This window comes from Nothobranchius furzeri, chromosome 3 (assembly GCF_043380555.1).
Source record: "Nothobranchius furzeri strain GRZ-AD chromosome 3, NfurGRZ-RIMD1, whole genome shotgun sequence".
In the NCBI taxonomy this organism is placed as follows: Eukaryota; Metazoa; Chordata; class Actinopteri; order Cyprinodontiformes; family Nothobranchiidae; genus Nothobranchius; species Nothobranchius furzeri.
Window position 1 is genome coordinate 50,589,183 of NC_091743.1, and position 27,229 is coordinate 50,616,411.

Here is a 27,229-nt window from a genome sequence, read left to right on the forward strand (position 1 = left end):
TAAAACTTTAAGTTTCAGGAAGTTTAAAAAATATTAAACGTAAGCAAAATTATGGACATTAATGCTGACTATTTAATATTTTGTTTTGCAACCCATAAATATTTAAGCAGATTTGTTAAATAAAACCTACAGTGCATATTCCCCAGGCTGCACCAGAAGTGCTATTAGCTGCTAATTCAGCTCATCAAGCTTCCAAATAATGTTATTTCTAGTTTTATATAAAACTGATGCAACCTATCCACCTAATCATCTATTGAGTAGTTTTTCTAGTTAGCTTCTAGTTAGCTTCCAAGTTTATTCAAATCTAATCTCTGTTTCTCCAAACAAAGGTTGATCAACAAGGATCACTTTTTACACAACTTCAAAAGAACCAAACCATTCCTTTTTGACTTACATGCATCCAAACAAAGATAACGGAAAAAATGAAACCAATGAAAACCCACGCATTGTACGTACACACACGGGGGGGGGGGGGGGGGGGGGGGAAATGACACATTCAATGAGCTAATTGCTTTAAGCTGAAGCTCCGACTGCTGACATCCATTAGACATGCATTATGTAGTAAGTGGCAGATGAAAGGACTTCATGTGGTCGATCAATACAGCTCCTTGTCCACAGTGTTGTGGGCGAGGTCGACAACACACGACTATTTAGTCTGCAGTTGCACTCAGGATCCTAACAGGACGAAGAAGCTGCTGTCAATGGAGGTGAGAAGTGTTCCAGATTTCTGATTTTATAACCATTTTTTAACCAAATGAAGCATGCATGTGATAACAGAATAGTGGTACATGTTAATGGGAATTGTTATTTTCTGTTGCAGGCCTCAAAGGACGATATGTCAGACCTGGAGGATGGCATGGTTACGATTGTCCGGGTCTTCCACAAGTACTCGGGTCACAGCTGTAAACTGAAGAAAGCACAGCTTAAAGCGCTCATCAACAATGAAATGAGTCATTTCATAATGGTGAGTCATGGATCTAAAGTACGACACGTATTTTAATCTTATGTCAGAAAAACCTTAACCTGCTCATCAGCTTTAGGTTCTGGTGCAGAATTTTATTTCTCTCCAATGTTTCGTTTCATCTCTTTGAAATGATTCTGCTGCCCATCAGAAAATTCAGGAGAATGATGTCCTGGATGAGCTGTTCGCTGATCTGGATCAGAACAGGGACCTGGAGATCGACTTCCAGGAGTTCATAGCCCTCATCGCTATGGTCACATCAGCGTGCCACGAGTTCTTCAGCCCGAAGCATCACGATGATTAATCAGCTGCTTGGCCCGTTCACTATTTAAAGAAAACAGAATGTATGATGATTATTGTTTAAAACAATTGGCAGCTGGATTCTTGTTTTATGTTGTATCTTATTTATTTGTGTTGAGACTGGAGGGCTCCCGGCTGCCACTGAGAGTTCCAGGAGACCCTGAACGCATCGCCTGATGATCACAATGTTAGATTACTGAACAAAATTAAATAATTAGATCTGAGGGTTGCAAACTGTGGTGTAGTTTCTGTTAATGAGACACTGAAGAAATATTGTGCAGTTTAAGTACAATTCAGTGTGTGTTGGTAGAAGAGGACTGTTTTGTGACAGAAAATACTTTTTTAGATCTTTTAGGCCAGTGGTTCCTAACTGGGGTCTGAGGCCCCCCACACACTTTTGTGAAGTTGTGAGATTACCAAGATTATAGTTGAAAAAAATTAATTTATACAATCCAGACAACACACCCAATAGTACAATCAAATCTTTATTTAAGAGGCATGAGCCTATGTCTGTTGTAACGTGAGGAAGTATGGGTTTCTGTGCCAAAGGTCGTATTTGCCCGGCTGGGTCAAAGCTGGGTCACGCAGCACCTTCACCCACAGATTAAGACCTAAGCCGCCAGCAAGTATTGATTTGTTAAAATTAATATTCCAGATTATTACGTAGAATGGTTCATCTTTCATAAAAGAGCCAACAACCATTACGCTACACTGTATAAGGTTTGTAATACATTGCATACGGGTGCGAGTTGGGGGGGGGGGGGCTGGCTTGTCTTGGGCACAGGAATGGGGGCCCTCATAAAAAATGGTTGGGAACCACTGTTTTAGGAGGTGCTATGTTGAGTAAGTATTGTGAAATCCAAGAGGGTTTGAACAAAAACACAAGTTTATAATTTATGGCTGAATATTTGGTTATTTTTAGTACTGAAACAATCCAAAAACAAAACACAAGATTTTTATTAATCATCATCATAATCTGCAATTACATTTTTTTAAACAGTAAGATAATACAAAAGTCACTTACATACATGTCTTATTCTGTGCTGACAGGTGCTAGGCATTCTTAAAAATGTTCAGATATTAATGTGTCCTTCTCAGGGGTTTTAAAGTACTGGAACTTTTATTTTATTGGTTGAAAGTGCAACTAATACAGGTTAAAGCACAATAATATTCGCTCTACCGGGACCAAGAATAGAAATGATCATATGGAGCATCTGTGCACTGCTCTTGCATGTGTGAGCTGTCATTCAGTGTGTGGTCTGCGGAACATGACACACACCTAGCAATGACACACACCTAACCATGACCACGAATCCTAAACGACCAGTAAGACTAGAAAAGCTGCGTCTGAATGCAGCTTCAGCTCCATTCCTCCTGTGTGCAGCCTGATCTGTAGAAAGCAGAGCAGAATAACAGTCGTTTATGGATAATACCGTCCAGGAAAATATGAAACAGACATTTTCACACTGATGTAAACTTCTCCGGTAGAATCTGTCCTCCCTGATCGATGGGAGCACACGGCGACATGGACCTTCCACTGTGGAGAAGCTGATGAACACCAACGAATAGAATCAGAGTTTTTAAACACATCACCATCAGTTCTAGAACGTTCTTCGTGTGCAAATGATTCTTCTTCATTTCTGTGTATTCAAAACTATCCGTTTCTATGTCATGTTCAGCTTCTCTCTGCTGACTCTGCAGAAGTTCAACGCCTCAGGTTGGCATTCAAAAAGTTCAGGACCTTCTCCCAGGCATCTTCCTGTGCAGCGGCGTGAGGAGCAGGGTGCCCCCCCCACAGAGTGATCACTGCAGGAAGAAACCAAATAATTCACACGATCACATAAAACAGGACCGTTTGTCTTTACAACACAAATGAGGTTAAAGCTCACATTTCTTGGGTTTGACGGACCACAAGGATGCTCGAGCATTTGGTGAGTAAGGTGGCTCGATCAGGTGACCGGCGCCGGGGTACGACAGGCGGGTGAACAGGTGGGGTTTCCCAGCAGACCTCAGAGTTTCCTCTATCTGATTATCAGTAAATCACATGATCATTTACTGTCTCTTTGGTCTGATTCTTAGCATACATCACACTGATATTTTCTTACAGAACTGAAGTTAAAGGAATTTTATCATTTTACCATATCGGCGTTCTCAATGCTTGAGGCACTCAGGTCGTCTTCACCCACTATGTACATCAAAGGACAATCGAGCTTCTCCAGCTGCAGAAGCAAAGCAGAGAAACCCAAAATGTGTCACTGAGATCACTGTGGTTGGAAAGAAGCAGGATAATAATCCAGAATTTAAAAAAAGAGGGTGGTTTTCATGCTTCACATCAGATCTGAATGTGTTTTTGTATTAAAGCTGTTATAACGAACCTACAGAACAAGCTAGGCCTTGAATGCAAACCCGGGCAAGGAACACTCACCCCTCCCCTCGGGTATCTTCCCTGAGACGCTTCTGCTGGAACCGGAAACCCGCGATGATGGCGGAAACGAGATGGCGCTTAACACCAGTCGCAGTTTTCTAGGTCCAAACGCCTTTTGTTGTCCGTGACTTCAAATGGTGTTTTTCTTTTTGGGACTCTGGTAGTTTGTCCTAAAGTTGGAGTGGTAGCAGCTGGCTGTTTCTGCTTCTCTGATATTATTGAGCGGAGAACCTCTCACACCAGACGTGTTCTGTTGCTAAATATTGCTAAATATGCGTGTGTGTGTTATGAGTGGACGACAAAGCGAGGCTGACAACTGGCTGGTCCAATAGTAACTTTTGGTCCGAAACGTGTTATTGTTGGGAGGTTTATATTCAGATAAGAGAGAACCACAATTTTTTTAATCTCCATAATTTATTTGTAGCTATTTGTTAGAATGTTGTTTAAGAGGCATGAAAAAATGTTTTAGGCTCATTTGCCATTGCAGCATTAAAAGCAGGTGCATTACCTCCACAATGCTGTCAGGGGGAAGATTGGCAGGTAAGGAGACCTCTTTGAAAATGACATAGCCTTGATCATCATACGTCCAGTATTTCTGGTAGCTAAAAAGAAAGTTGAATCTGATCAGATGTGGATCATACATTAGTGATGAAACAGTTGGTGGGAACGTTAGGAATTCCCAAAATGTGAAAAACACTTCCAGAGAACTGGAGATATTTATAGCCGTGTGTGAGAGGAAAGTGATAAAACTGAAACCTGAATAGTAAACAGTTATTCTAGGATTCTCAAATAAATGAAAAGTAAACATCAGACCATTCTGGTGTGAATGAGAAAAGGAAAATTAATTAAACGCCATTCTAGCCATAAACTAGGCTGTTTAATCCGTTTTATCAGTGCAATCACTGCTGCTGTTTGGGACGTTTTAAAAGGGCCCCACTGGATTAATGACACATTAATCATACGGCAGCATCGTGTGCCAAAAAGCTTTATTAACTGGCTTATTTCTCTTTTAAACGTAGAAGCGATTCAGAAGTTAGGGTGTAACTGAAGTTGGAGACAGCAGCAGTAAATGTGATACATCAAGACATCAATAACTCATAACTGTTTCCTAGGAACAAATGGATAAAGTTCCCAGACATAACCTTTTGTTTACCTGTCAAATATTTCAGTCCTACCCTCTGAATCTGAGAGAGTCACCGTACTTCCAACCGGGCCGTTGATGCAAACCAAACAGGCAGGCTGGAGAGGAGAATGAAACCATTAAAACATCATTTTTAAAGCTCACAAACAGTCCAATTTACCAGAATAGAAACAGAGTGTGTTGATCACGTGTTATAAACCTGTTTTATTACTGTTAAACCAGCTATAAAAGCAGACAGTAAGCTCTGGGACCAACTTTAACTCCGGTTCGGGTCGCAATACGGAGCGTCACGTAGCATCCAAAGGAGAGGCCGATGATCCCGACTCTGTCTGAAATGACCTGAGGGTGATCCTGGAGCAGCTGGAATGCTGCCTGTCCGGAGAATGGAATTGGAATATTTTCAAAAAGCATTAAAACAATCAATAAAAAATGGGACTATGAGATAAATACAGTCCTGATCAAAAAGTTAAGACCGCTTAAAAAATAGCCAGAAATCATTTTTTGCATGATTGAATCTCAACGAGGTTCCAAGTAAAGCTTTAGCATGTAACTAAAAGAAACAGGAGCAGTTCATTGAAAACAACACTAAACCGAAACAGACTGTTTTGCAGATGATCAAATGTTTAAGACTATATCTTTCAAAGGTCAACTCTGTGTAAAAATATAGATTCATTGTCAAATATTTACATAATGGTATGTGGTGCTTTTTCCCTCACTGGAACAAAGGAGCTTCAGGAGGAACAGAGGTTCAAGCAGTCCAGATGTGGCAGAGAGCATCCCTCATGACTGAGGGCCCCCATCTGTGTGGTAACCACTGGGTTCTTCTACAGGACACAATGCCTGCAGGACAAGGGACTTCTTTTGGACAATCCTGGGCACTCCCCTGATTTAAATCCAATTGAGAACATTTGGGGATGAATGGCGCTGGAAGTTTACAAAAACGATCAACAGTTTCAGACAGCAGATGCCATTTGTGCGGCCATCTTCCTCACTTGGAGGAACGTTCCCACTCACTCACCTAGTAAAAACGCCAGCATCAAACATGTTGCAACAACATTTCGAAGTGATTGCTAATAAAGGTGGAGCGACTCATTCCTGAGTTCATGCCCGGAGGTTTGATTTCTGTTTGGGGGTGTGTGTTACGTTTTATCTCTAGATGTGATCTTAAACTTCCGATCAGCTGCAAAACAGCCTGTTTGAGTTTGTTTTCAAAAAATTGGTGCTCAGAAAATGTTTTGTCTCACTCCCATTTCTTGTTGTAAATTGAAGCTATAATGGAACCTTGCTTAGATCCAACCATTCAAAATATAATTTTTTTAAGTGATCTTAAACTTTTGATTGGGACTGTACATTTAGGCAAAAACGCAACATTTTATCCTACCTTAAAGTATGAATCACCAACATTGACACGGTTCGGTGGACCAGGTAGATCTTTGTGTCCTATGTAGGCGAGAGAAAGACTAGCAAAGCCTTTGGATGCCAGCAGCGAGGCGCGGTACTCTTGTAGTCCTCCACCCATTCCCCACAGATCCAGCATGGCAGGGAACGGGCCTGGGCCTTCAGGAAACCACAGAAACACTTACTAGTTAGGCCCGAGCAGCGAAAGCGCTGCGAAGGCCTATTGTATCTGCTCTGTTTATTTTTCTTCCGCCAAGTAAATTGGCTTTTTAGAGGCCTTAACATACCCGAAAATTCAGGAATTTTTGCACACATGTCAGGCGTGGTGTAAAATTTTATATTTTAAAGGTCCCCAAAAAAATAAACGCAATAAAACTAGCTCCACAGCGCCCCTACAATGTGAAAAATACCCCCTCCACAAACCTTAGTTTGTCGTACAGTAATGAAATTTTGTACACTTGTAGTACTCAACAGTCCACACAGAAAAGCCTCTTGCAACCATGGTCAACATCAAACAGGAAGTCAGCCATTTTGGGTTGAAATGATGATTTCGACTCCACCTTGGCCATTCCTAGGGTCCGCTTCTGATTGATTTACTCGATCATTTTTCGCACAATCGTCTCGAAAGTTGTGTGAAATTGCTCAGAAGGGATGGGCAATCAAAAATAAAAAATAAAACTGACTTTTCATATATGGTGAGGGGGCGAGGCCAGGCCTCGAAGTTCGACTACTCGCCAAAAAAACTATAAATGGCTATAACTTCATACTCGAATAGAGTAGAGTTACAAAAATTTCTGTGGTCATTTGACATCCAGCCACAAACTAAATTGAATGGTCGGATGATGACATCACACATGCCCTGCCCCCTCAGGACCAAAAAGGTCAAGTTTTACTGTGATAAGTCCCAAATCGCCCCATTTCACTTAATCACCACAAATTTGTAGCTGGTAACTCAAGACAAGTGGGTGTTTCTTGGCGTCACTTTATGGGAGTTTTCAAAAGAGGGTGGGGCTGTGGCGGCACGGTGAAGTCAGGCGTACCGCTGTGGCCATACGTTTGCCTCCCATTTCGTCATTTCTAAAGATATCGCCACGAAACTTCTGGTGAGTGATCCTAGTCCAGCCCTCCAAAAAATCTGATGTGAAAATCTGGTGGGCGTGGCCTATTTTCTTAAATAGCGCCCCCTAGGACCATTAAAACTGTCAGCCCCAAGCCATGCTTTGACTGAGGATTACGAAATTTGGTACACTAATGTGGTGTCTCAGGACCTACAAAAAAGTCTCTTGGAGCCAAGCGCAAAGTCGCACAGGAGGTCAACCATTTTGGTCCAAGTACTCGACTTAGTGGTTTTTGCACACGTCGTTTGGAGAATGATGCCCCGTCACCCTTTTCACCAATCACCTTCAAACTTCTGCTATATACTCTTAAGCTATAGGGGAAAAATTCCAACCATTGGATTTTTCAAAAGTTGAAAGGTGTGGACGTGGCTAAGCCTCAAACTTTGACCTGTCGACACGCCACTGTTTTTCACAGCTCCCTATTGGACTCCTTTCACCCAATCACCAGCAACCTCTGGCAAATAGCAGTAGACAAGTTGGGGTCACTGGGTGTCCAATATTGGCAGGTATTTAAAAAAAGGCGGGGCTTTGGGATCATGGCAAAATTCGCCATCACGTCATGAAATAGGTTTGCCTCTCATTTCCTCAGTTATCATGATATCGCCCCGAAATCTCTGGTGAGTGATCCTAATCTGATCCCCAATAGAAATGAACGTGATAGGTTGGTGGGCGTGGCCTATTTTCTTAAATAGCTCCCCCTAGGACTATTAAAACTGTCAGCCCCAAGCCATGCTTTGACTGAGGATTACGAAATTTGGTACACTAATGTGGTGTCTCAAGACCTACAAAAACGTCTCTTGGAGCCAAGCGCAAAGTCGCACAGGAGGTTGGCCATTTTGGTCCAAGTACTCAATTTAGTGGTTTTCACACACATTGTTTGGAGAGTGATGCCCCATCGCCCTTTTCACCAATCACCTTCACACTTCTGCTATATACTCTTAAGACATGGGGGAAAAATTCAACCTCACGTAAGCCCCGCCCCCTGACAACAGGAAGTTGATTGTTTAATGGTCAAATGCCCATATTTGTCCCCTTTAATTTAGTCAACATGACACTAAGGTCATGCACTGACTTCAAGATGCTGTAATGACCATTCAGTTCTGATAGCTTTCCAGAAAGGGAGGAGCTTTGATGCCATGGCGAATTCTGGCGTGATGCCGTGACCTTACGTTTGACTGTAACTTCCGCAAACAGCCTCCGATCTGCATGAGAGTGAACATGGCAATCAACAATCATGCCCTTTAGCCAATGAGGCACAAACGGTTGGTGAACGTTGTATAATATGTCCACAGCGCCCCCTACATACCTTTAAAACTGTAATAACTTGTACAGACGAGGTCACAACTGCACCAAACTTGCTATATGTCATCACACAAAGGCACCCAACACAATCCTGTGGTCAATGGTTGATATCGCTTTAGCTCCGCCCCCTGACAGATATTAGGCCCTGAATAACACATGCATGATGCAATTCACACCAAACTGCACACAAATGACTGTTATCAACCTACAAACTTCTTCATGGAATATTTCCTAAAATTGGGACAGCGCCCCCTAGATACAATAAAACCTTTGTAACTTCTGCAAAAAAGCTCCAAACTATATCAAACATGGTGGGAGTCATCACACAACTGCAATCAACACATGTTTGTGCTCACTCATTCAAATCACTTTAACTCCGCCCACTTACAGCCTTTTGGCTCTAGATGACCCATGCAACATTTGATTGATGCCAAATTAACAGAAAACCATCTTTGATGACCAAAGATGATCTCTATGGGATTTAGTTGTAAATGTCACAGCGCCCTCTAGATGGGTTCAAACTTTATTAACTTCTAAAGACAAGGTCAGAATGGCATTATACTTGGCTTGTGTCATCACGTGACTGCACCAAACACATTGATGTGAAATAACGGAAAACCATCTTTTGTCAACCAAAGCTGACCTCCATGGGATTTTTTTGTAGTTGGTCACTGCGCCCCCTAGATAACTTTAACCTTAAATGACTTTAAAAAAACGTGGTCAAAATAGCATTAAACTTGGTCTGTGTCATCACACCACCAATGTGGTAAAGATAGAGTATCCCCTAGTGGTTGGATGTGTAATTTAATGGTGGGCTCAGAGAAGATGCTGAGTCAGGGTAAGGTGCAGAGGAGGAGACCGTTCGTGGTTTCTGGTGTCGGGGTGGCCGATGTTTATGTTCAGCAGACGTGACCGGGTGCATCAGACTGCCGGCCAGGCCGGAGCGGCGCGGAGCTGCGAGGGCCGAACGACGCTGCTTGCAGCTTTAATTACATTTCTGTTCATTAATTTAAAACATCACACAGCATCTGGGTGTGTAAATACACCAACTCAGGTTTGTAGAGACAAAAAAGCACATAAAAACTCACCAGGAGGTAAGAATAATGCTCCTACAATGCCATTTTGAAGAGTGTCTATTCTCTTTACTCCTGGTGAAAGGTACCAGCGCTCTGCGTTGACAGCAGCCAGCTCGGTGGTCTGGTCTTCACTGGGGGAAACGTGGCCCTCCAGTAAGGAGATACGGACCACGTAGGGCGCCTCCACATTCCTCTTCCTCAGTCTGTAGAAGATGGTAACATTTCAGGGAGGAAATCATGTAAAATACGTTTTATTTCTTCCATATCTGAGCGTAAATCCAACAAAACTTATGAGGTGACATGCATTTTATTTGTGACAAAGTAACCAAAGATATTTCTCAACTTTTTGCTTTGAAGTCAATGAGCACCGTCACGGTTTGGCATTTCCCCAGGGCTCGGGTGCAATCTGACGCTATCGAGAGATACTTTAATCTTTTCTGCACATGCTGACATTTTCATTAGCAGGAAGTAGAAACCAAAGTAAAAGTAAACATTCATTATTTTACTTCCTGTTTGCTCTGTTTGTTTAAACCTTTTCTAATTTGTGGTTGCAGAACGATAACCGTATCAGATTTAATCATTTGCATGTGAGGGAAACATGACCTTAAATGACCTTCTTGTTGATAATGAACAGGCTCATCACTGCATAAGAAACATGACTTACATTTAGATTTCTTGGGTTTTTCACGAGCGTGACGTGACACATACTTGGATTTCATTCTATAAAGATTTCAAGTTCGCTTTCTTCACCTGCCTCAAACCTTCTCTTGATCCGGGAGCCGGCTCCATCCCCCAGAAGAGTCCCATTGGCTCACAGCCCAAATAAGAGCCTCCGACTGAGTGATCGTTAGTTGCTGTGGACAGGACAAAATTACAAATATGCTAGCCAAAAACAATGTTCATCAACCCCGCAGTACACATGCTGACTAACTAGCAAATAATATCCACAAATATTTCTTGGTTTATAATTTTATGTGGATCATTTAATTGGTCAATATTTGTTTAGTGAAAATAAATCGCTAAAATAAGTTAAATAATAACATAATTTTTTATCCTTGCAACTATTAAAACATTACAGGTGAATGATGTAAGACTGACATTCTGTGGTCAAATTTGGGTACTGCCTGATGACTAGATGATGAGCGAGGACGAGTAATGGTATGGAAGCATAGAGCTGCCACCCATGCAAATTAAAATTAGTGATATCCTTTTATAACGTCATAACTTTATTGTTCTAACAATATAATTTTCACATTCGTACAATATTAGCCTAGTGAACTAGACCAAATTCTTGCTTTGCAAAGAATGGTCTAGGCATGCTCCATTGGAACCTCAGCAGCTCCTACCAGGACTCTGGCTAGCCAATCACAACTCTCTAGAGGGGTTTCAAACACATAAAGAGCTGTGATTGGTCCATAATGGTGGGCCAATCATAGTGCTCTATCTGCTTAGTGAACAAATCACAGAGCTTTATCCGCTTTGTGGGCCAATCAGGGCACTCTATATGCCTGGTGGGTGGGATGATGCAACAGAGTGAAACAAGAGTATGTCACATTGATTGTCCAGTGGAATGCGGAGATCATTTGAAAGACAACGGTAGAACCCGCCCCACAACCGAGAGCCGTCAATGGAGCATGGCCAGACTAAATAATACATTTATTTAGTCTGGCTTGCCAGGCTAGTACAATATAGTATTATGTTCCCACAATATAATATTTATATTGTGCAAATATGATATTATATTGTACAAATGTGATAAATATGCATATTGTATAAATTTTTTTTGTTGTAAAAACATGATAGCATATTGTAAGAATGTGATAACATATTGTACAAACGTGAACGTCAAATTGTTGGAACAATAAAGTTATGATGTTATAACGTGATATCACTCTAATTTTATGTGGCGTTGGTGGCAGCTCAATGCTTCCGTATACCACATAGTAAGTTGACGTTGTCGTCGTCTTCCTCCACTTATCCGGGTCTGGGTCGTGGGGGCATCATCCCAACTAGGGAGCTCCACACCGTCCTCTCCCCAGCCACCTCCACCAGTTCCTACGGCAAGACCCCAAGGGATTCCCGGACCAGATTGGAGATGCAACCTTTCCAACGTGTCCTGGGTCGACCCGGAGGCCTCCTGCCGGCAGGACATGCCTGAAACACCTCCCCAGGGAGGCGTCCAGGAGGCATCCTGACCAGATGCCCAAACCACCTCAACTGACTCCTTTCGATCCGGAGGAGCAGCGGTTCTACTCCGAGTCCCTCCCGAATGTCCGAACTCGTCACCCTATCTCTAAGGCTGAGCCCGGCCACCCTACGGAGGAAACTCATTTCGGCCGCTTGTATTCGCCATCTCGTTCTTTCGGTCATTACCCAAAGCTCATGACCATAGGTGAGGGTTGGGACGTAGATCGACTGGTAAATCGAGAGCCTGGCTTTCTGGCTCAGCTGTGACAAACACAACACGGCCAGACAGAAGTGTCACATCTATTCCAAAATCACGGAGTTTCTGGAAGAGCAGGTTCCTGATATTCTCCCGTTTTTGACACACCACTCTCGAAAGGAGCCGCAAATAACACCCTGGAAACTAGGTTGAAGTCGTTGTTTGCATAATGGATGGTGCCGGATATAAATGACGTTTTATGATAATCCTCCGTCCAGATATCTGTTGTGATGGCGCATCCGTATGTTTCAATGATGGGCCTTATCTCCGCTGCCACTGACGCCTGCAGCGCTTTTGCTCGCCCCTCGACATGTCTGGATACAGTGGTTGGATGAGGTAAAATATCTTTTACATCAAATTTGCCATATTTAGCGGCAACATTAACAAAGTGTTGTGCTATGTCAACAAAGCCTTTCCCGGCAACGAAATCATATGGCCGTATGTCTGCGCAGCACACTTCCACACATTTCTCAGTAGTTTCTTGTTTAATTTGTGCAGGGAGAAGTGGTTTATCCTTGAAAAGCAGCTTACTTTGACCGGGGAGAACAGAGCAGGAGTGCCGCCTCAACCCAGAGGTGCCGGATTTGTGTCCATTGTAGACGAGTATTTTTGCACATTTGTCGCAACTGACGAAGTCCAATTCGTTTCCAGCTTTGTCACAAACAATTGAGAAACTCCTCCAAATGTCTGACTTGCCTTGCTTGATTTTTGTGTCATAAAGACCTTGTTTCAGCTTCTTTTCAACGTCAGTTGCCGACTCCATCATGCTCATCCCGACCCCCCACTGTTTTTTTAGCCGACCGTTCCCGCCCGCAGCAAAATTCACACCGCCCGCTCCCGCGAGATTTGTGTTGGGTCCCGCGGGACCCGGCGGGACCCAATACCAATGCAGCCCTCTACTCTGGTGTCCACCAGCGGGTACGGGGGTTGCCACCATGACTGGCACCGGCCACCTTGCGACCACAGCTAGCAACAGCCTCTTCATTAATCGCAGAGTGGAACAAGGCCCATTCAGAGTCGATGTCCCCCACTGCTCTCGGGACGCGGTGAAAGCTCTGCCGGAGGTGGGAGTTGAAGACCGTCTTAACAGGTTCTTCATTCAAGCGTTCCCAGCAGACCCTCACTATGCGTTTGGGTCTGCCAGGTCTACGCGGCATCTTCCCCTGCCATCTGATCCAACTCACCACCAGGTGGTGATCAGTTGACAGCTCCGCTCCTCTCTTCACTCGGGTGTCCAAAACATACGCCCGCAGGTCAGATGATACGACTCCAAAGTCTATCATCGACCTGCAACCTAGGCTGCCCTGCTACCAAGTGTACCAATGGGCATCCTTATGTTCAAACATGGTGTTCGTTATGGCCAAACTGCGGCTTGCACAGAAGTCCAATAATGAAACACCACTCGAGTTCAGATCAGGTGGGCCGTTCCTCCCAATCACACCCCTCCAGGTCATGCTGTCATTGCCCACGTGAGCATTGAAGTCCCCCAGCAGGACAATGGAGTCCCCTGATGGCGCACTACCTAGCACTCGTCCCAGGGACTCCAAAAGGGGTGAGTAATCTGACCTGATATTTGGCGCATACCCTCTTGTCCCCCGGGGTAAACCCTAACACAAAGGCAGAGAGTCTTGGGGCTAACAAAAAGCCAACCCCAGCCCTCCGCCTCTCACCCGGAGCAACTCCAGCAAAGGAGAGTGTCCAACCCCTCTCAAGGACTTGGGTTCCAGAGCCAATGCTATGTGTCGAGGTGAGTCCGACTATATCTAGCCGGTACTGCTCAAACTCTGCCAAAAGCTCCTGCTCCTTCCCCGCCAGCGAGGTGACATTCCATGTCCCAATAACCAGTTACCTTGTCCGGGGATCGGACCGCCAAGGCTCCCGCCTCGGTCTGCCACCCGATCCACATTGTACCGGACCCTTCAATTCAATTCAATTCAAGTTTATTTATATAGCGCCAAATCACGACAAGAGTCGTCTCAAGGCACTTCACATAATAAACATTCCAATTCACAGTTCATTAAGCCAATCAGAAATAATGTTTCCTATATAAGGAACCCAGCAAATTGCATCAAGTCACTGACGAGTGTCAGTGACTATACAGCAATCCTCATACTAAGCAAGCATGCAGCGATAGTGGAGAGGAAAACTCTCTTTTAACAGGAAGAAACCTCCAGAGAATCCTGGCTCAGTATAAGCAGCCATCCTCCACGACTCACATGTTCCACCTGCAGGTGGTGGGTCCACAGTTGGATGAGCCCATGTATCCGGTTCGGGCTGGGCGCGGCCGGGCCCCATGGGCGAAAGCCCAGCCACTAGGCGCACGCTCACAGGCTCCAACCCCAGGCCTGGCTCCAGGATGGGACCCCGGTAACCCTCCGGGCCGGGTACTCAGACTCTTTGCTTTTACGTCCATGAAAGATCTTCTGAACCGTTCTTTGTCTCACATAGTAAGTTCATATGTAGATAAATACATTTCACTGTAATGTTGAGTTGTTGGTGATTTAAAAAGTATCTTGAGATTTTTCTAGAGCTTATTGTTGCTAATTCACTGTTAGCATTGTTAGCTCAACGTTAGCCTCTAGCTTTCTTTAGCTGGTATTATAGTAAAAAACAAAAAGATGCTGTGACTTTTTTGAAATACAAAAATATCTTTTGGGTCACTCCTTTGACTGGCTAAAGCCGGGCGTACACTGTGCGACTTTTTCACTCGTAGCACTCAGCTTCAGCTCAAACTGTACGACTTCCTCGCAGGGCAGATCTCACGAGTCATGTGCTCACACTGTACGACCCAGTTCTCGGATGCGACCTGACTGCTCACACTGTACGTCTGGTAGCAACACATCGGCCCTAAAAATATGCTAAAAATAGCAGTTTTTACTCAACACGTCAGACTTTTTTTTTGTCTTGTTTTGCCTGTTGTCCTTCGGGAGTGCTGCAGGAGGACACACAGGGATTTATGGGGGTTGGATGAGAAAAACGAAATAAAGAAAGTAAATCTGTGTTTTGTGATCAGTTTAATTTGACATGAACACGACAAACACACTTTCTTGACAGTCTTTGTGAGTAAAAAAAAACGTGTAGAAACAAAAATGAACAGCGTGTGTTATTAGGGAAATAGCGAGCGGCGTTGATGCATGATTGCGCATGTGCCGTGAGCGGTTCTGATACTTTTTGGGTCGCAGCTGCTCGCAGCGCCGCTTCAACAGTGCGATAACCTCACGAGGGACGAGCGAAAATTTTAAACACGCCAGAAGTCTGTGCGAGCTCACGACTGCTGATTGGCAGCTGGTCACGTGGTGTTAATCGCCTCTCGTAACCCCCTGTACACTACACGACCGCTCGGTGCAAAACTCGCCCCAATGTCGTGGATTCTCGCACGACTGGAAAATCGGCTCAAAAAAGTGAAAAAGTCGCACAGTGTACGCCCGGCTTAACACACTTTCTACTACTTTGTTGCATTTGCCCATCCGGTGTCAAATTAGACATAGCCATTGAAACACTACTTAGTGTGTGTGTGTCTGCTCTGTCTTCTCAAACCCAGTAAGTCAAGGCAGATGGCTGCTTACACTGAACCAGGATCCTCTGGAGGTTTGTTCCTGTTAAACAGAAGTTTTCCTCTCCACTGTCGCTACATGCTTGCTTGAGGTTGTTGTAAAGCAGGGGTGGGGGAACCCTGGTCCAACGAGGGCCGGTATCCAGCATGTTTTAGTTTCAACCCTGCTTCAACACACTTGATTTCAATCAGCAGATGATTAACAGGCTTCTGCAGAGCCTGAAAAGCTGCTGAACAGGTGAATCAACCACTGAATCAGAAGTGTTGGAGCAAAGACCTGCAGGATACCGGCCCTCGAGGACCAGGGTTCCCCACGCCTGCTGTAAAGTGTCTGACACCACAAGTCAGTGACTAGATGCAATCTGCTGGGTTCCTTATATAGGAAACTTAACTAATTGACATAGTGAACTGAACTGTATTGGGATGTTTTTTTGTGAGGTGCCTTGATTTGGCACTATTTAAATAAACTGAATTGAACTGAATAACTATTGCTGGTGCAGTAGTGTTTGCCAGCTCAGGCTTGACAACCCCGCAGGCTCACTTATGATTGGCTCTGGAACCAAGAAATATGGAGGCACGACAGAGTGTAAACAATGACTACGTTCCTCTATGGCTTTTTAAAAAAAAAGTAAAACTGGACACAGCCAACTGGGAAGAAAATCTGTTTTAATGGAACCTTACTTCCACCATGACTGAGAGATTAGACTAGATTATTTCACTGTAGAATTCTTACTTATTGTACATGTAAAAACACACACAAAAAATAATTTTCTAACAATTTTTGGAGACCAGTTCCTTATTTAAATTACATGCATTTCATCAGTCATACTCACAGCTAAAAGTGCCGCTTGCACTTGTGTTAAAATGAGCAAATGACTCCCACAGGTCTCCCTCGTCACTGTGCATCCGTGCAGACAGCGTGATAGGACTGTGGGGGGGCAGGAAACTCCCTCGGATGCTGATCTGTTCGTCTATGAGAGCTCGAACAGGGGTAGCTGTAAGGAAAGGGGCTGGTCTGACGCCGCTCTTCCACCGAACTGAAAACACACAATCAAAGAGCTGATTTCTGTGCATGAAAATTTAAAATACACAACCAAACTAGCTCATTTCTGAGAACTTTGTGCAAAAGCTGCAGATAAAACATTTAATTTGAGAAAAATAATTTAATACTTATTTTCTATGCAAATAAATAATACTGTCACCTGAAAGCTGCTGCAGACTTGGCAGTTTGCTGTAAAAACTCAAACATGGTTTCATCTCCATGTTGATGAGCAGCTGGATCGCTGTCACACTCACACGTGCTCTGAACATTGCAGCGTCTTTCGCCGCCCTGTGTAAACAACAAACAATAAAATCAAACACTGAACATGTAAAATTCTTCTTTGGTGACAATTTAGTAAAACAAGGCAGTTCTGCTCCAGTAACTGGAAATCTAAAGTCACAAAACTCTAACCAGGCTGGGTTGAGTGCAGCTCATGTGTTAGAAATTAACCTTTGAACTTTGTGCTGCAAAACACCTCCACACAGTAATCAAAGAAGTTAAAAAGTTCAACGCAGAGGGAAAACATGCATGCCGTTTTTTTTTGTTGTTTTACTATTTGCATCTCAAGTTACTTCACATATTTTCTTACAATTAAGTTTTCACACAGATCTGACCCAAACCTTTCATCATTCTTTATATCAGACAGTTGTTGTGTAAAGCGTCCTCAGACTCTCAAAGGTGAAGGTCATTTATCATAAAAAGCAAACACTTGTGGAAGGTCCATTATTAATTTAAATGAATTATAGGTCCATTATTAATTTAAATGAATTATCAACATTATAATGAAACTACTTGTCGCTTGGGGCTAAGTCATGCATTAAACTTGAACATTAGATGTAAAAACACGATTATTTAACATTTTTATTATCCTGGTGTTGCTTAAATGTTAAACAGACTTTAACAACTGGCTAAATTTATTTACATTTCAGTCGGAATTGCGATTATCTCTTGAAATAAAACCATAGTCTCTGTTGAGAGGGCAGAGAGTGCAAAGAGCGGTGAGTCAACCAGGTGAAAGTTTAACAGCGAGCGGAAAATTCTACAGAAAGTTTACGTAAACACTCGGGAGATTTTACAGGCTGCACAGAAACAAACTTAAGCTTTGCTGTCGGGCAAAACACACCAAAGTTTAAAAGTCTTCTTACGGATATGTGAGCAGTAAAGCAGGCTGGGGTTGTACAGGAGGATGCAGAGATGAAGAAACAACTTTAAAGGAAGAGGGGGTCGCCTGACGTGTGCGCTACTTCGTCAATAATTCCGTCAATGTTAAACTTACACTTACATGTAATTTAATGTTTAAAGTTCAACGAAGCCGCGTTTAGACTCAGTACTGCCACCCAGTGGCCTGGAGCAGATTATTTACAATCACCTGCCTTGTTTTGTTTTGTAATTTATTACTTTGTGTTTTTATACGCTGGAACAGTTTCAGCAGCATGGTGTTTAAAGATCTCATGTTCAGTAATACATTACTGCCAACTTTTACAACAGTCTTGGACTGAGATTTTCTTTATTTGAAATTTAATTTGTGTGTGTGTGTGTGTGTGTGTGTGTGTGTGTGTGTGTGTGTGTGGGGGGGGGGGGGTTGGACAAAATGGCACATTAGTCTGGTAGACGCTGTGTAAAAATAAACACAATTATGAGATAAACATATAAAGAAATTGATAAAATGTGGGAAATAAATGAATGTACTTACTGTTTATATTTATTTTCACTGCAGAACAGTCATATTATGTATTTTAAATTAGTAAGCTTAAACATGTAGTCCGTTCTTACAGAAAATATATTTAGCTAAAAATACATTCAGGATTAAAAACTTAATTATTATGTTGGACTGCTCTAACATAAATACATTATGGTTATGGAATGTTACTAAAGTATTTTTTAAGTGATTTCACTTGTATTTTAAAATGTGGTTATTACATTTTACTTACCTTCAATTTTGCCCTTTAAAACATATAATATATTGCATACAAATAATAATATAATAATGATAATAATGATATGTGTTATTATTATTATTATTATTATTATTATTATTATTATTATTATTATTATTATTATTATTCACATACATGATGGCTTGCCAGGCTAATACCAGTTATACCAGTTGGTGGCGGTAGAGTACCTCCATGATTTAGCCATCCATCATTAAACTCACGAAGAAGATGAAGTTTTGTTTCCGGTTCTTAAATATGACGCGTTTTGGTGTTTCGTGGACAAGGTTTAGGTAGTTCAGTATTAATTTATTCCTATTTTAAAAAATTCAAATGAAGCCAGAAGTCATAAAAACGAAAACAAAGCGGTCCAAAGCATCTGCGCTCCAGTTATCCAGGTGAGTGTCGTTCTCCCTTAATGTTTACATGTAGTGGACGCTGAAAACATGCTAACAGGCTCGTCATTTCGCCTTTTAGTATTAGCTAAACACAGCTTTAGCGTCGACATTCACACGCCTGAGACACTTTGTTTAGTTTTTTTTTTTAATCAGAGCTGAACATCAGGACAGGTTCTTCTGCAGGGAAATAAATAAAATAGTAGACCGGGTTTGTACCGTTAACTGTCTCATAGTGTATTTTTCAGTTAACGCGTTAACAGCTTGACGTTTTACTGAATTTCAAATTTACTGACAAATTAAGTTAGCAGCTTTACAACATATTTTAACTATAAAAATATAACTATAGGTGTAAATGGGGGGATATATTTTATATTAATAAGGTAACATACATTATAAGAGTCACATTAATTGTACTACCAGCATTAATGAAATTCCTTAAAAAATAAACATACATTACTCAGTGTACGCTTGAATTAGTTCTCAGAGATGAGATCAAAGGATAATGATTGTAAACTTTCCATTTTAAATAATGAACCAATGATTATGGAACGAGTTTCTACTGGAATTTGTTTCATCAGCAAAATCTGTTTTCACTTACTGATTGTTAGATTATTTTTCAACAGTTTATTAATTCAATTCAAAGATACTTTATTAATCCCAGAGGGAAATTAGAGTTTCAGTACACACAATTCTGAGATCAGACATACATAGGCAAAGACACATGACTAGAACTGGTGACTGTGGTCATTCGCAACCCGAGTCGCACTACCTTAATGGAGAACAGAAGGGTTACATGAGGACTGGATCAGGTGGAGGGAAAAAAAGGCACTTCAGAGTTACCCTCCACAGGGAGGGTAGCTTTGCTATGCAAAAAACACCTCAGACAGCAATGCAACAGACTTCAGACATTACACAACGTACGTGTCCACTAGGTGGGGTGGTAGGGTTTTGGGACTCCACACGTCAGCAGCATCAGCCGCGATAAGCAGCTCTCTTCACCTCAGTCTGGAAAGGAGTGGGAGGTCTTTGGGTTTACAGAGCACAGTGACTCCTGGAACGATTCAGCGGCCTTCACAACTCGCAGTCCCGCCCAGGCCGGGATAGGGAGACACAGTGGCCATGGTGACAGCAGCATTCCACATTTCTTCTGAGGGGGGTATTTGTTTCAGCCTCACAGGCTCAAGGGCACCAGATTCAGATAAGAAATTGTTTTGGGGCCAGACAGAGATAATTTCTTCTCTGTCTTAGAGTTCCGCTGGTCCTCAACCTCTCAAAATCCAATAATGGCGTAGATTAATCTATCCCAATCTGTGCTGATTCGTCCACTCGCTCCTTGATCGCATCTATCTTTTGTGCCAATGCATGAATCTCTGCCAAAGTTCCAAGCTTACGACTCACCTCGACAGTTATATGAGTCTGTGAATTCACAGCCTGGTGCAATCCATCTCTGACCTCCGGGAGTGAGCTAGGGCTGCACCATATATCGAAAAATTATCGTCATCTGGATAACAGGATGTGCGATAGGCCCATTGCAAAGCACGTCAAAAACGGTGATAAATGTTTGGTTCAAACATTTCCATCCGTGTCATACATCAACTTTTTGTAAACCAGCTCTGTTTTTTATGCGGAAGTATTATTTGACCAATCAAATGTAGCCCTTCTGATATGATATTGCAGCCTCAAATACACACTATCCATGTGGAACCGCCTGACCCACCTGCCTTCTCGGACTTTGCTCCAGTTCAGCTTGCTGACTTGATGAAACTGATTAGCTCCATGAAGCCAGCTGGCTCTTCGGTACACTGCCTCCCGGCTAAATTGGTGCGCGACTCAGTGTCTTCACTGAGCCCGGCACTTATGAACATTTTTAACATTGGCCTCAGCACTGGAGTGTTCCCTAAGGTTTTTAAAGGTGCAGTTGTTCAGCCGATATTGAAAAAAACCTGGTCTGGATCTCTCCTCTTATGAGAACTTCCGCCCTATATCGAAAGTCCCGTTTCTCTCGAAGGTCCTTGAGAAAATTGTTCATGGTCAGATCTCTGCTCATATGAACAGCAACTCATTGTTGGATGTGTTTCAGTCCGCCTTTAGACCAAACCATAGCACTGAGTCTGCTTTGATTAGGGTGCTAAATGACATTCTGGTGGCATCTGACTCTGGGTCTAGGGTACGGCTGCTCCAGCTGGACCTTTCAGCGGCTTTTGATACGGTCGACCGCCATATTTTACTGGAACTGCTGGGTTGGGGTAACGGGGGTGGCACATAAATGGTTCCACTCCTACCTATCAAACCAATCCATCTCTGTACAGATTAGTGACTGTGCATCCTCCTGTCTTCCACTGCCTTGGGGGGTGCCACAAGGTTCCGTTCTTGGGCCATTGCTGTTTTCTATCTACCTTCTGCCTCTGGGCAATATCCTGAATCAGCATGGCCTGCGCTATCACATTTACGCTGATGACTGTCAACTATATGTAGAAATGGATGAGAAGAATGCAGGCTCGCGAGTGGCTGCATGTATGGATGACGTGAAGGGCTGGCTGGCATCCAGCTTCTTAAAGTTAAATGAAAAGAAGTCTGAGTATATTGTTTTTGACCCCCGCAACCTCCATGGCTCTCACCCTGTTTGTGACCTTTTAACCCTCAACCCCAAACAGTGTGTGTCAAGTCTCGGTGTAAAGCTGGATGCTGGACTCACAATGGCCCCACAGATAAACTCCGTTGTGAGGTCTTGCTTTTATCAGCTTCGCCGCCTGACTCGCCTCAGACAAATCCTGAAACGGAGCATTTGGAGTCAGTCATCCATGCCTTCATTACCTCTCGCCTTGACTACGCAAACGCCCTCCTCGTTTGTGTTCCGGTCTCTGCCCTGAATTGGCTGCAGGTCGTCCAGAACACTGCTGCCAGGTTCTTGACAAATACACACCGACGTAGCCATATTACCCCTGTGCTGGAACATCTTCACTGGCTCCCTGTCATTTTGAGAGTACAGTTTAAGTTATTGACTTTTGTATTTAAAGCACTCAACGACCTGGCACCTTCCTATCTCTCTGACCTGCTCACTCCATATGTACCCCAGGCTCCGGTTAGCTTCCAGCTAAAAGGCTACAGTACTCTCCTCCCAGTCCCACTCTGCTAAAGAGGGCCTGGAAAAGTTCCCCCACATATCAACGTGATTTTTCATTTATGAGCTTTTATAACCTTGTTAATCAGGATAGTTGATTTGCTGCTGCACAAAAACTGTCAGTCAGAAGCTCTGCTAGCCGGTTATCTTAGAGGAGCTAGTTCAATTTGTTAGCTTGTTATCAGAATCATAGTTGCAGTTTCATCATCTGAGCTGCTTTTTAAGATCTAGGTAAACTTGTTCAATTTGGGGTTAAAAACAAACGTTTTCACGTATTTTCCATGTAATTTTTTTGCCAGTTCCTCTTCTGAAAGGTAGACAATTGTTTTTCTCTTTCCCTCAGAAAATCTTAATATTCTCCTAGTTTGGCCCAGCACAGTTCACTTCCCAATAGCAGCAACAGCCTTATATCATAACCACATAAGTGGAGAAAATGTTCAGTAGCAATGAGGGAATTTGCTGTTGCATTTAAGTGATGTTAACTATTATTTAACATTTAAACTTATTTTCTGATATTTTAATTTATTCAGAAAACCCTGGTAAGGGATGTTTTTCTGTATTTGGAGCATCAGAAAAAGTTTTATGGTGGAGATGATGTTTTAAAGTCACTGAGAAACTGCATGCTAGCAGTTTGTTGTTTTGCTGCTAATACAGTAGCAGGTGCAGCTGCATATTTTTTCAATAAAAACGTCATGTTGTAGTGGAATTCATGCATTAGTTTTTGTTTGCTTTGAACCCAGAGCAGACATCACACGCCAGACAACATCAACACTGCATACTTTAGTATTTGTTCATTTATCGCAAGTAATATCGATATCGCAATATTAAGCATTGTTATCGAATATCGCAGGTTTTCCTAATATCGTGCAGCCCTAGAGTGAGCCAATATTCCTCGACAGCTCGTTAATTTTCCGGTAAGTCAGGTAACCTCTAAGGCCAAAGAGCAGGAAACCTGACACCAACACCACGAATATCCAGACGTCTTCAGAATCCTCTACAGACAGCTGAGATAGGCAAATCAGGTTCCACTGTTTCCAGGAGACCATGATGTGCCCAACTGTATCTGTCCCAGAGGGGCACCCAGGAGCCCCATCTCCCATTCTCATCGTTGAGAAAAATTTGTCAGTCGCGTTGAGACCAGCTGACCAGATCCATTTTTAATCATTTTCCAGTTTCCAGAAAAAATGTAGAAGCTCCGTACACCCAAAGACAGACAAAGAGCCTTGGGGATAAGATAGGGAGGAGAGGAGGAAAAAAGCATCTGTACTCTCCAAGAGCCGGAAGAAGACCAATAAGATAATTAGATCAAATATATTTTAATGTTATTACATTTGTTTAAAAGTTAAGTTACGGTAATAGAAGTTGTTGCTCATAATACCCAAAAGTTTTCTGTCAAATCTATATATATGGAAATAAAAGCCTGGATGTGAAGTAATGCAACACCTTCTACTGTGCTTGTCAGATTGTGAGGTTTTACACTGAAGAGGCCGTATGGTGACACCTGGTGCCAGCTGCTAACATCATTTGGGTCTGCATGTGCAACGTCAGTCAGCAATGGCCAGCAACTTCCGCAGCTACATTTGGGACCCACTTCTCATCGTCTGTCAGATTGTGTTGATGCAGTGCATCTACTACAGCTTCTTGGGCCTGTGGATGGCTGGGGTGGACAGCCTTGTGCAAAGTAGCAAATCACTGGATCAGATTTTCAGCTATGAAGTAAGTTTGCTAAATGAAAAATATATTGTTTGTACTTTTCTGTACTCTTATACCACTTGATTTTCTTTGTCAGGTCCTTGGGTTTGCAACCATGCAGGGGAGACTCTCAATGATGGCATTCATCTTGAACTCCCTTACCTGGTAAGAAATGATGAGACTCTAGAACTCTTATTATGGAAGAAAAATGAGCGATTTGTACAATTAGAGAGAATAAAAATTAGGAAAATGTGATTTTAGAATCTGAAGCAGAGATGATAAAAGCCAAAGTCAGGAATTACCAATATCATATTTATCATTCATCAAGTATAAATTCTATTTTCTTCCTGTTGTTGCTGGTTATGTTTTATTAAGAACACTTTTCTCTGAAACCTCCAACCCTGGCTGATGTTTATTTTGGCAGTGCCGTCGGTCTGTGGTTCTTCATCCGCCGAGGGAAACAGTGCCTGGACTTTACGGTCACAGTTCACTTTTTCCACATGATCGGCTGCTGGATCTATAATTCCCATCTTCCCTCTGCCCTGTCCTGGTGGCTCGTCAACGTAGCCTGCATGGCGCTGATGGCCGTAATCGGAGAGTACCTGTGTATGCGGACTGAGCTCAGGGCAATTCCTGTCAACAGTGGACCCAAATCCAACCTGTGATCCTTAGTTTTTGGGTACCACGCTGATTTTTAATCTCCAAGGAACTTGATGGTGACATTTTTTTTTTGTCAACGTTGATTTAACAAAGAAAGGAACAAAAATCTAAACACAATTTGGATTATTCTGCATCATATCATCAAGTGACTTGATATTTATTCACAGCTGCTCATTAAATGTCGAACAGTATTATCTGTAAGGTGTAAAACTGTTTGCTTTATTGTTTTTAAAGTAAACATCAGCTTAAAGTTTCATTCAAACAGAGTTCATACATTCCTACCTGTTAAGCTCCATGTCTGAGCTATCAGGTTCTCTATACTCTAAACATGCACATTATTGTGTGTTTGTGTGTAGGTGTGTTTATTGTAATCTTCTCACACTATTCAATCATCTTCACCAGATACAATCATGTTTCCTGCGTCATAAACAGCATGATGTTAGTCAGGATAACGTTTGTGTGTTCATTCTTGTAACAGACTTGGTGTGAATTTTGTTTCCTTTAGTTGAACTTGTTCAGCCTTCTGCTCAGCTAGCTTTATTTAGTTGTGTGTTTTATTTTTGGGTAATGCAGACACCTTGTCAGCCATGCAGAACTCACTTATTGGTCAAACTGTGTCTCTTCTCATGCTTTTACATCCATTGAAATGAACTGATTTCATTCAAGTGTCAGAACACCCAAATAGCAGATGTTCTCCATTCTTGGCATTGAGGAGGAATATTGGTGATGCATGGTTGCTCTGCAGGGGAAAATCAGCAGCAGGGTTTTCGTTAGCAGTGCATTTCTCACTCCTGATTAGGGAAATATGAAATAACAAGTGCAGGTATTTTGTAACTTCACATTTTTAAGGGTAAAATGAACATTATGTGTCTGGAAACATTTGAGAAGTATTTTAACTGTAGGAAAGTGGCTCTTTCAGTCTGGTGAAACAAATGGAAACTTGTTATTTAACTCCTAGCTATAGTGTCTTCTACTTCCAACCGGAAGTAGCATGTTCCCTGAACATGCTACATATGACAAAATGCATTTTACATCTGTATTTAATACATTTAATATGTGTAAATATTAAGTAAGGGATAAAGTTTACCAGTACTACAAATGCTGATACTGTTTAGAGTTTTGATTGAGCCGAATCCTGATGTAGAGAGCCTGCCTGATGATCTCTAGATGCTCAGTAATGGTGGATGTGTCGTGCGTATCTGGTGATGCAGTGATACAGTGGTCCTCCAGGATGGAAGCAGTAAGACAGACCGTCTCACCTCACCCTCTGATGGTCCTCCATTACATTCTTGCTCATGAGATTTTCTTTAGAAGGGTAACCAAGACAAATAAGGAGAAATGTTTTTGCATTTAATGAGTTTTGTTATTGCGTGCTGCAAGTTCTTTTTTAATCATGGAAAAATGTAATGAGTGTTTTATTTTTGCTGCTGCTAACACTAAATCCTAAACTTTCTGCTTTAATTCAATCACTGCATTAAATTAGACATTTTTCCAGACCTTTGTATTCAGAGAAATTATTGACATCCAGCTCAGACTAACTGATACAAAATAGTTGTTCCCCTTTTCTAGTTATTTTCTGGAGCTCTTAGATAGCTCTTAGAAGGTTTGATCAACCTTTTGCTAAAAGACCAAAAGTCAAACCCTGTTCTGCCCTGGAATGGTTTGTTTTTGCTTTATTTCAGAAAAGCAGCTTCACAGCATGATCACACCTCTGCCATGTTTTTGGCTGCATGTTCTGTTTAAATTTAAATATTTCAGACAAACATTACAGTTAATAATCTGTTCTGTTGGTCAATTAGCACAAGAATTAAGAAATCCTGCAGTTGGCTTCTGGGACATATGAGATATTTTATTAGGAGGTTTATTATTTTACATCATTTTGCTCTTTGAAAATAAACTGAAAGATCCAGTAAACAATTTTCTGATGCTCAGCTCTTGTTTGCACCACGGGAAACCAGAAATGAGTTGATTTTCATGTAATTTATTAGATTTTGTCACATAAAGATCTGGGGTCTCATGTATCAAACATTGCGTAGAATCCTTACTAAAACCGTACTTAAACTCAGCAAAAATAAAAAAAGTACTTACGCCAAGCAGGTTTGTGATCTATCAAACATGGAGGACGCACAGCTGCACGCAATCCCCGCTTCATAAATCGGAGACTAACAAGAATGTTTCTCAGCTGCATTTTAGTCACATCCCGCTCTCACCACACCCACTTACAGCCATAAACAGTCAATGCAGAGTGCCTTGTGGATCTCATGCATATACATAAGCCGGCTGTTGCAGTGCTCCGCCAATGACGATGGCGACCGTAGATCAAGGCAGATCAAGGAAGCGCAATTTCACAAGCAGAAACTGAGGTACTTGTGGGTGAGGTGGAGACATGAAAGGAAGTGCTTTTGCAAAACAAATAAGAGAAAATCCACGGAGTGGCACAGCGTTGTTGAAGCCGTCAATGTTGAGTTATTTAGAGAGATCTGTGGCGGATATAAAAAAACAGGTCCAATTGGGATCTGATCCCCAGGCTCCCAGGTGGAAGTCATGCGCTAACCTGTCAGCCAAACCGAGATCTCCCCTGTACAAGTAGCCAGGGCGCATGATCAATCAGGTCACAGTGACAGGACACACACTGTCACAGAATGCCATTCTGTCTCAATCTGTC

At 42.4% G+C, this 27,229-nt stretch overlaps 3 protein-coding genes across 5 annotated transcripts; 2 read left to right on the forward strand and 1 right to left on the reverse strand.

The window, feature by feature from the left end:
* The first annotated feature begins 572 nt into the window (after positions 1 to 572).
* Positions 573 to 1,495, forward strand: LOC107385952 (protein S100-B). The gene is made up of 3 exons (XM_015960097.3): positions 573 to 707; positions 821 to 964; positions 1,113 to 1,495. Exons 1-3 carry the CDS (start codon positions 573 to 575, stop codon positions 1,263 to 1,265), a joined length of 432 nt encoding a protein of 143 aa, XP_015815583.1. The 3' UTR covers positions 1,266 to 1,495.
* A 705-nt stretch (positions 1,496 to 2,200) lies between these two features.
* LOC107385610 (bile acid-CoA:amino acid N-acyltransferase) lies at positions 2,201 to 18,183 on the reverse strand. Of its 3 annotated transcripts, none has more exons than XM_015959601.3 (12): positions 17,905 to 18,183; positions 16,920 to 17,047; positions 16,551 to 16,754; positions 10,476 to 10,575; positions 9,734 to 9,924; positions 6,209 to 6,384; positions 5,083 to 5,199; positions 4,840 to 4,925; positions 4,195 to 4,288; positions 3,400 to 3,480; positions 3,151 to 3,286; positions 2,201 to 3,067 (listed from the first exon to the last, which is right to left on the reverse strand). In XM_015959601.3, the coding sequence occupies exons 2-12, from the start codon at positions 17,026 to 17,028 to the stop codon at positions 2,967 to 2,969; spliced, it is 1,395 nt and encodes a 464-aa protein (XP_015815087.1). In that variant the 5' UTR covers positions 17,029 to 17,047; positions 17,905 to 18,183; the 3' UTR covers positions 2,201 to 2,966. The 3 variants fall into 3 exon arrangements, with proteins under 3 accessions (XP_015815087.1, XP_015815088.1, XP_070405980.1); XM_015959602.3 differs by having other exon boundaries at positions 17,883 to 18,183; XM_070549879.1 differs by having other exon boundaries at positions 18,042 to 18,078.
* Positions 18,184 to 18,922: 739 nt separating this feature from the next.
* Positions 18,923 to 24,774, forward strand: sys1 (SYS1 golgi trafficking protein). Its single transcript, XM_015959600.3, has 4 exons — positions 18,923 to 19,091; positions 23,675 to 23,928; positions 24,002 to 24,069; positions 24,329 to 24,774. The coding sequence occupies exons 2-4, from the start codon at positions 23,767 to 23,769 to the stop codon at positions 24,567 to 24,569; spliced, it is 471 nt and encodes a 156-aa protein (XP_015815086.3). The 5' UTR covers positions 18,923 to 19,091; positions 23,675 to 23,766; the 3' UTR covers positions 24,570 to 24,774.
* The last annotated feature ends 2,455 nt before the right edge of the window (positions 24,775 to 27,229 follow it).

What these genes read in the sequence shown, in the direction of transcription:
- sys1 (XM_015959600.3), top strand. Translation starts at nt 23,767, where the DNA reads ATGGCCAGCAACTTCCGCAGCTACATTTGGGACCCACTTCTCATCGTC. An exon ending in ATCAGATTTTCAGCTATGAA is followed by an intron (nt 23,929 to 24,001) that starts GTAAGTTTGCTA and finishes TTTCTTTGTCAG; the next exon opens with GTCCTTGGGTTTGCAACCAT. An exon ending in ATCTTGAACTCCCTTACCTG is followed by an intron (nt 24,070 to 24,328) that starts GTAAGAAATGAT and finishes TTATTTTGGCAG; the next exon opens with TGCCGTCGGTCTGTGGTTCT.
- LOC107385610 (XM_070549879.1), bottom strand. An exon ending in GGATCAAGAGAAGGTTTGAG is followed by an intron (nt 9,925 to 10,475) that starts GCAGGTGAAGAA and finishes CATCTTCTACAG; the next exon opens with ACTGAGGAAGAGGAATGTGG. An exon ending in GCATTGAGAACGCCGATATG is followed by an intron (nt 3,287 to 3,399) that starts GTAAAATGATAA and finishes ACTGATAATCAG; the next exon opens with ATAGAGGAAACTCTGAGGTC.
- LOC107385952 (XM_015960097.3), top strand. Translation starts at nt 573, where the DNA reads ATGAAAGGACTTCATGTGGTCGATCAATACAGCTCCTTGTCCACAGTG. An exon ending in AGAAGCTGCTGTCAATGGAG is followed by an intron (nt 708 to 820) that starts GTGAGAAGTGTT and finishes TTTCTGTTGCAG; the next exon opens with GCCTCAAAGGACGATATGTC. An exon ending in AAATGAGTCATTTCATAATG is followed by an intron (nt 965 to 1,112) that starts GTGAGTCATGGA and finishes GCTGCCCATCAG; the next exon opens with AAAATTCAGGAGAATGATGT.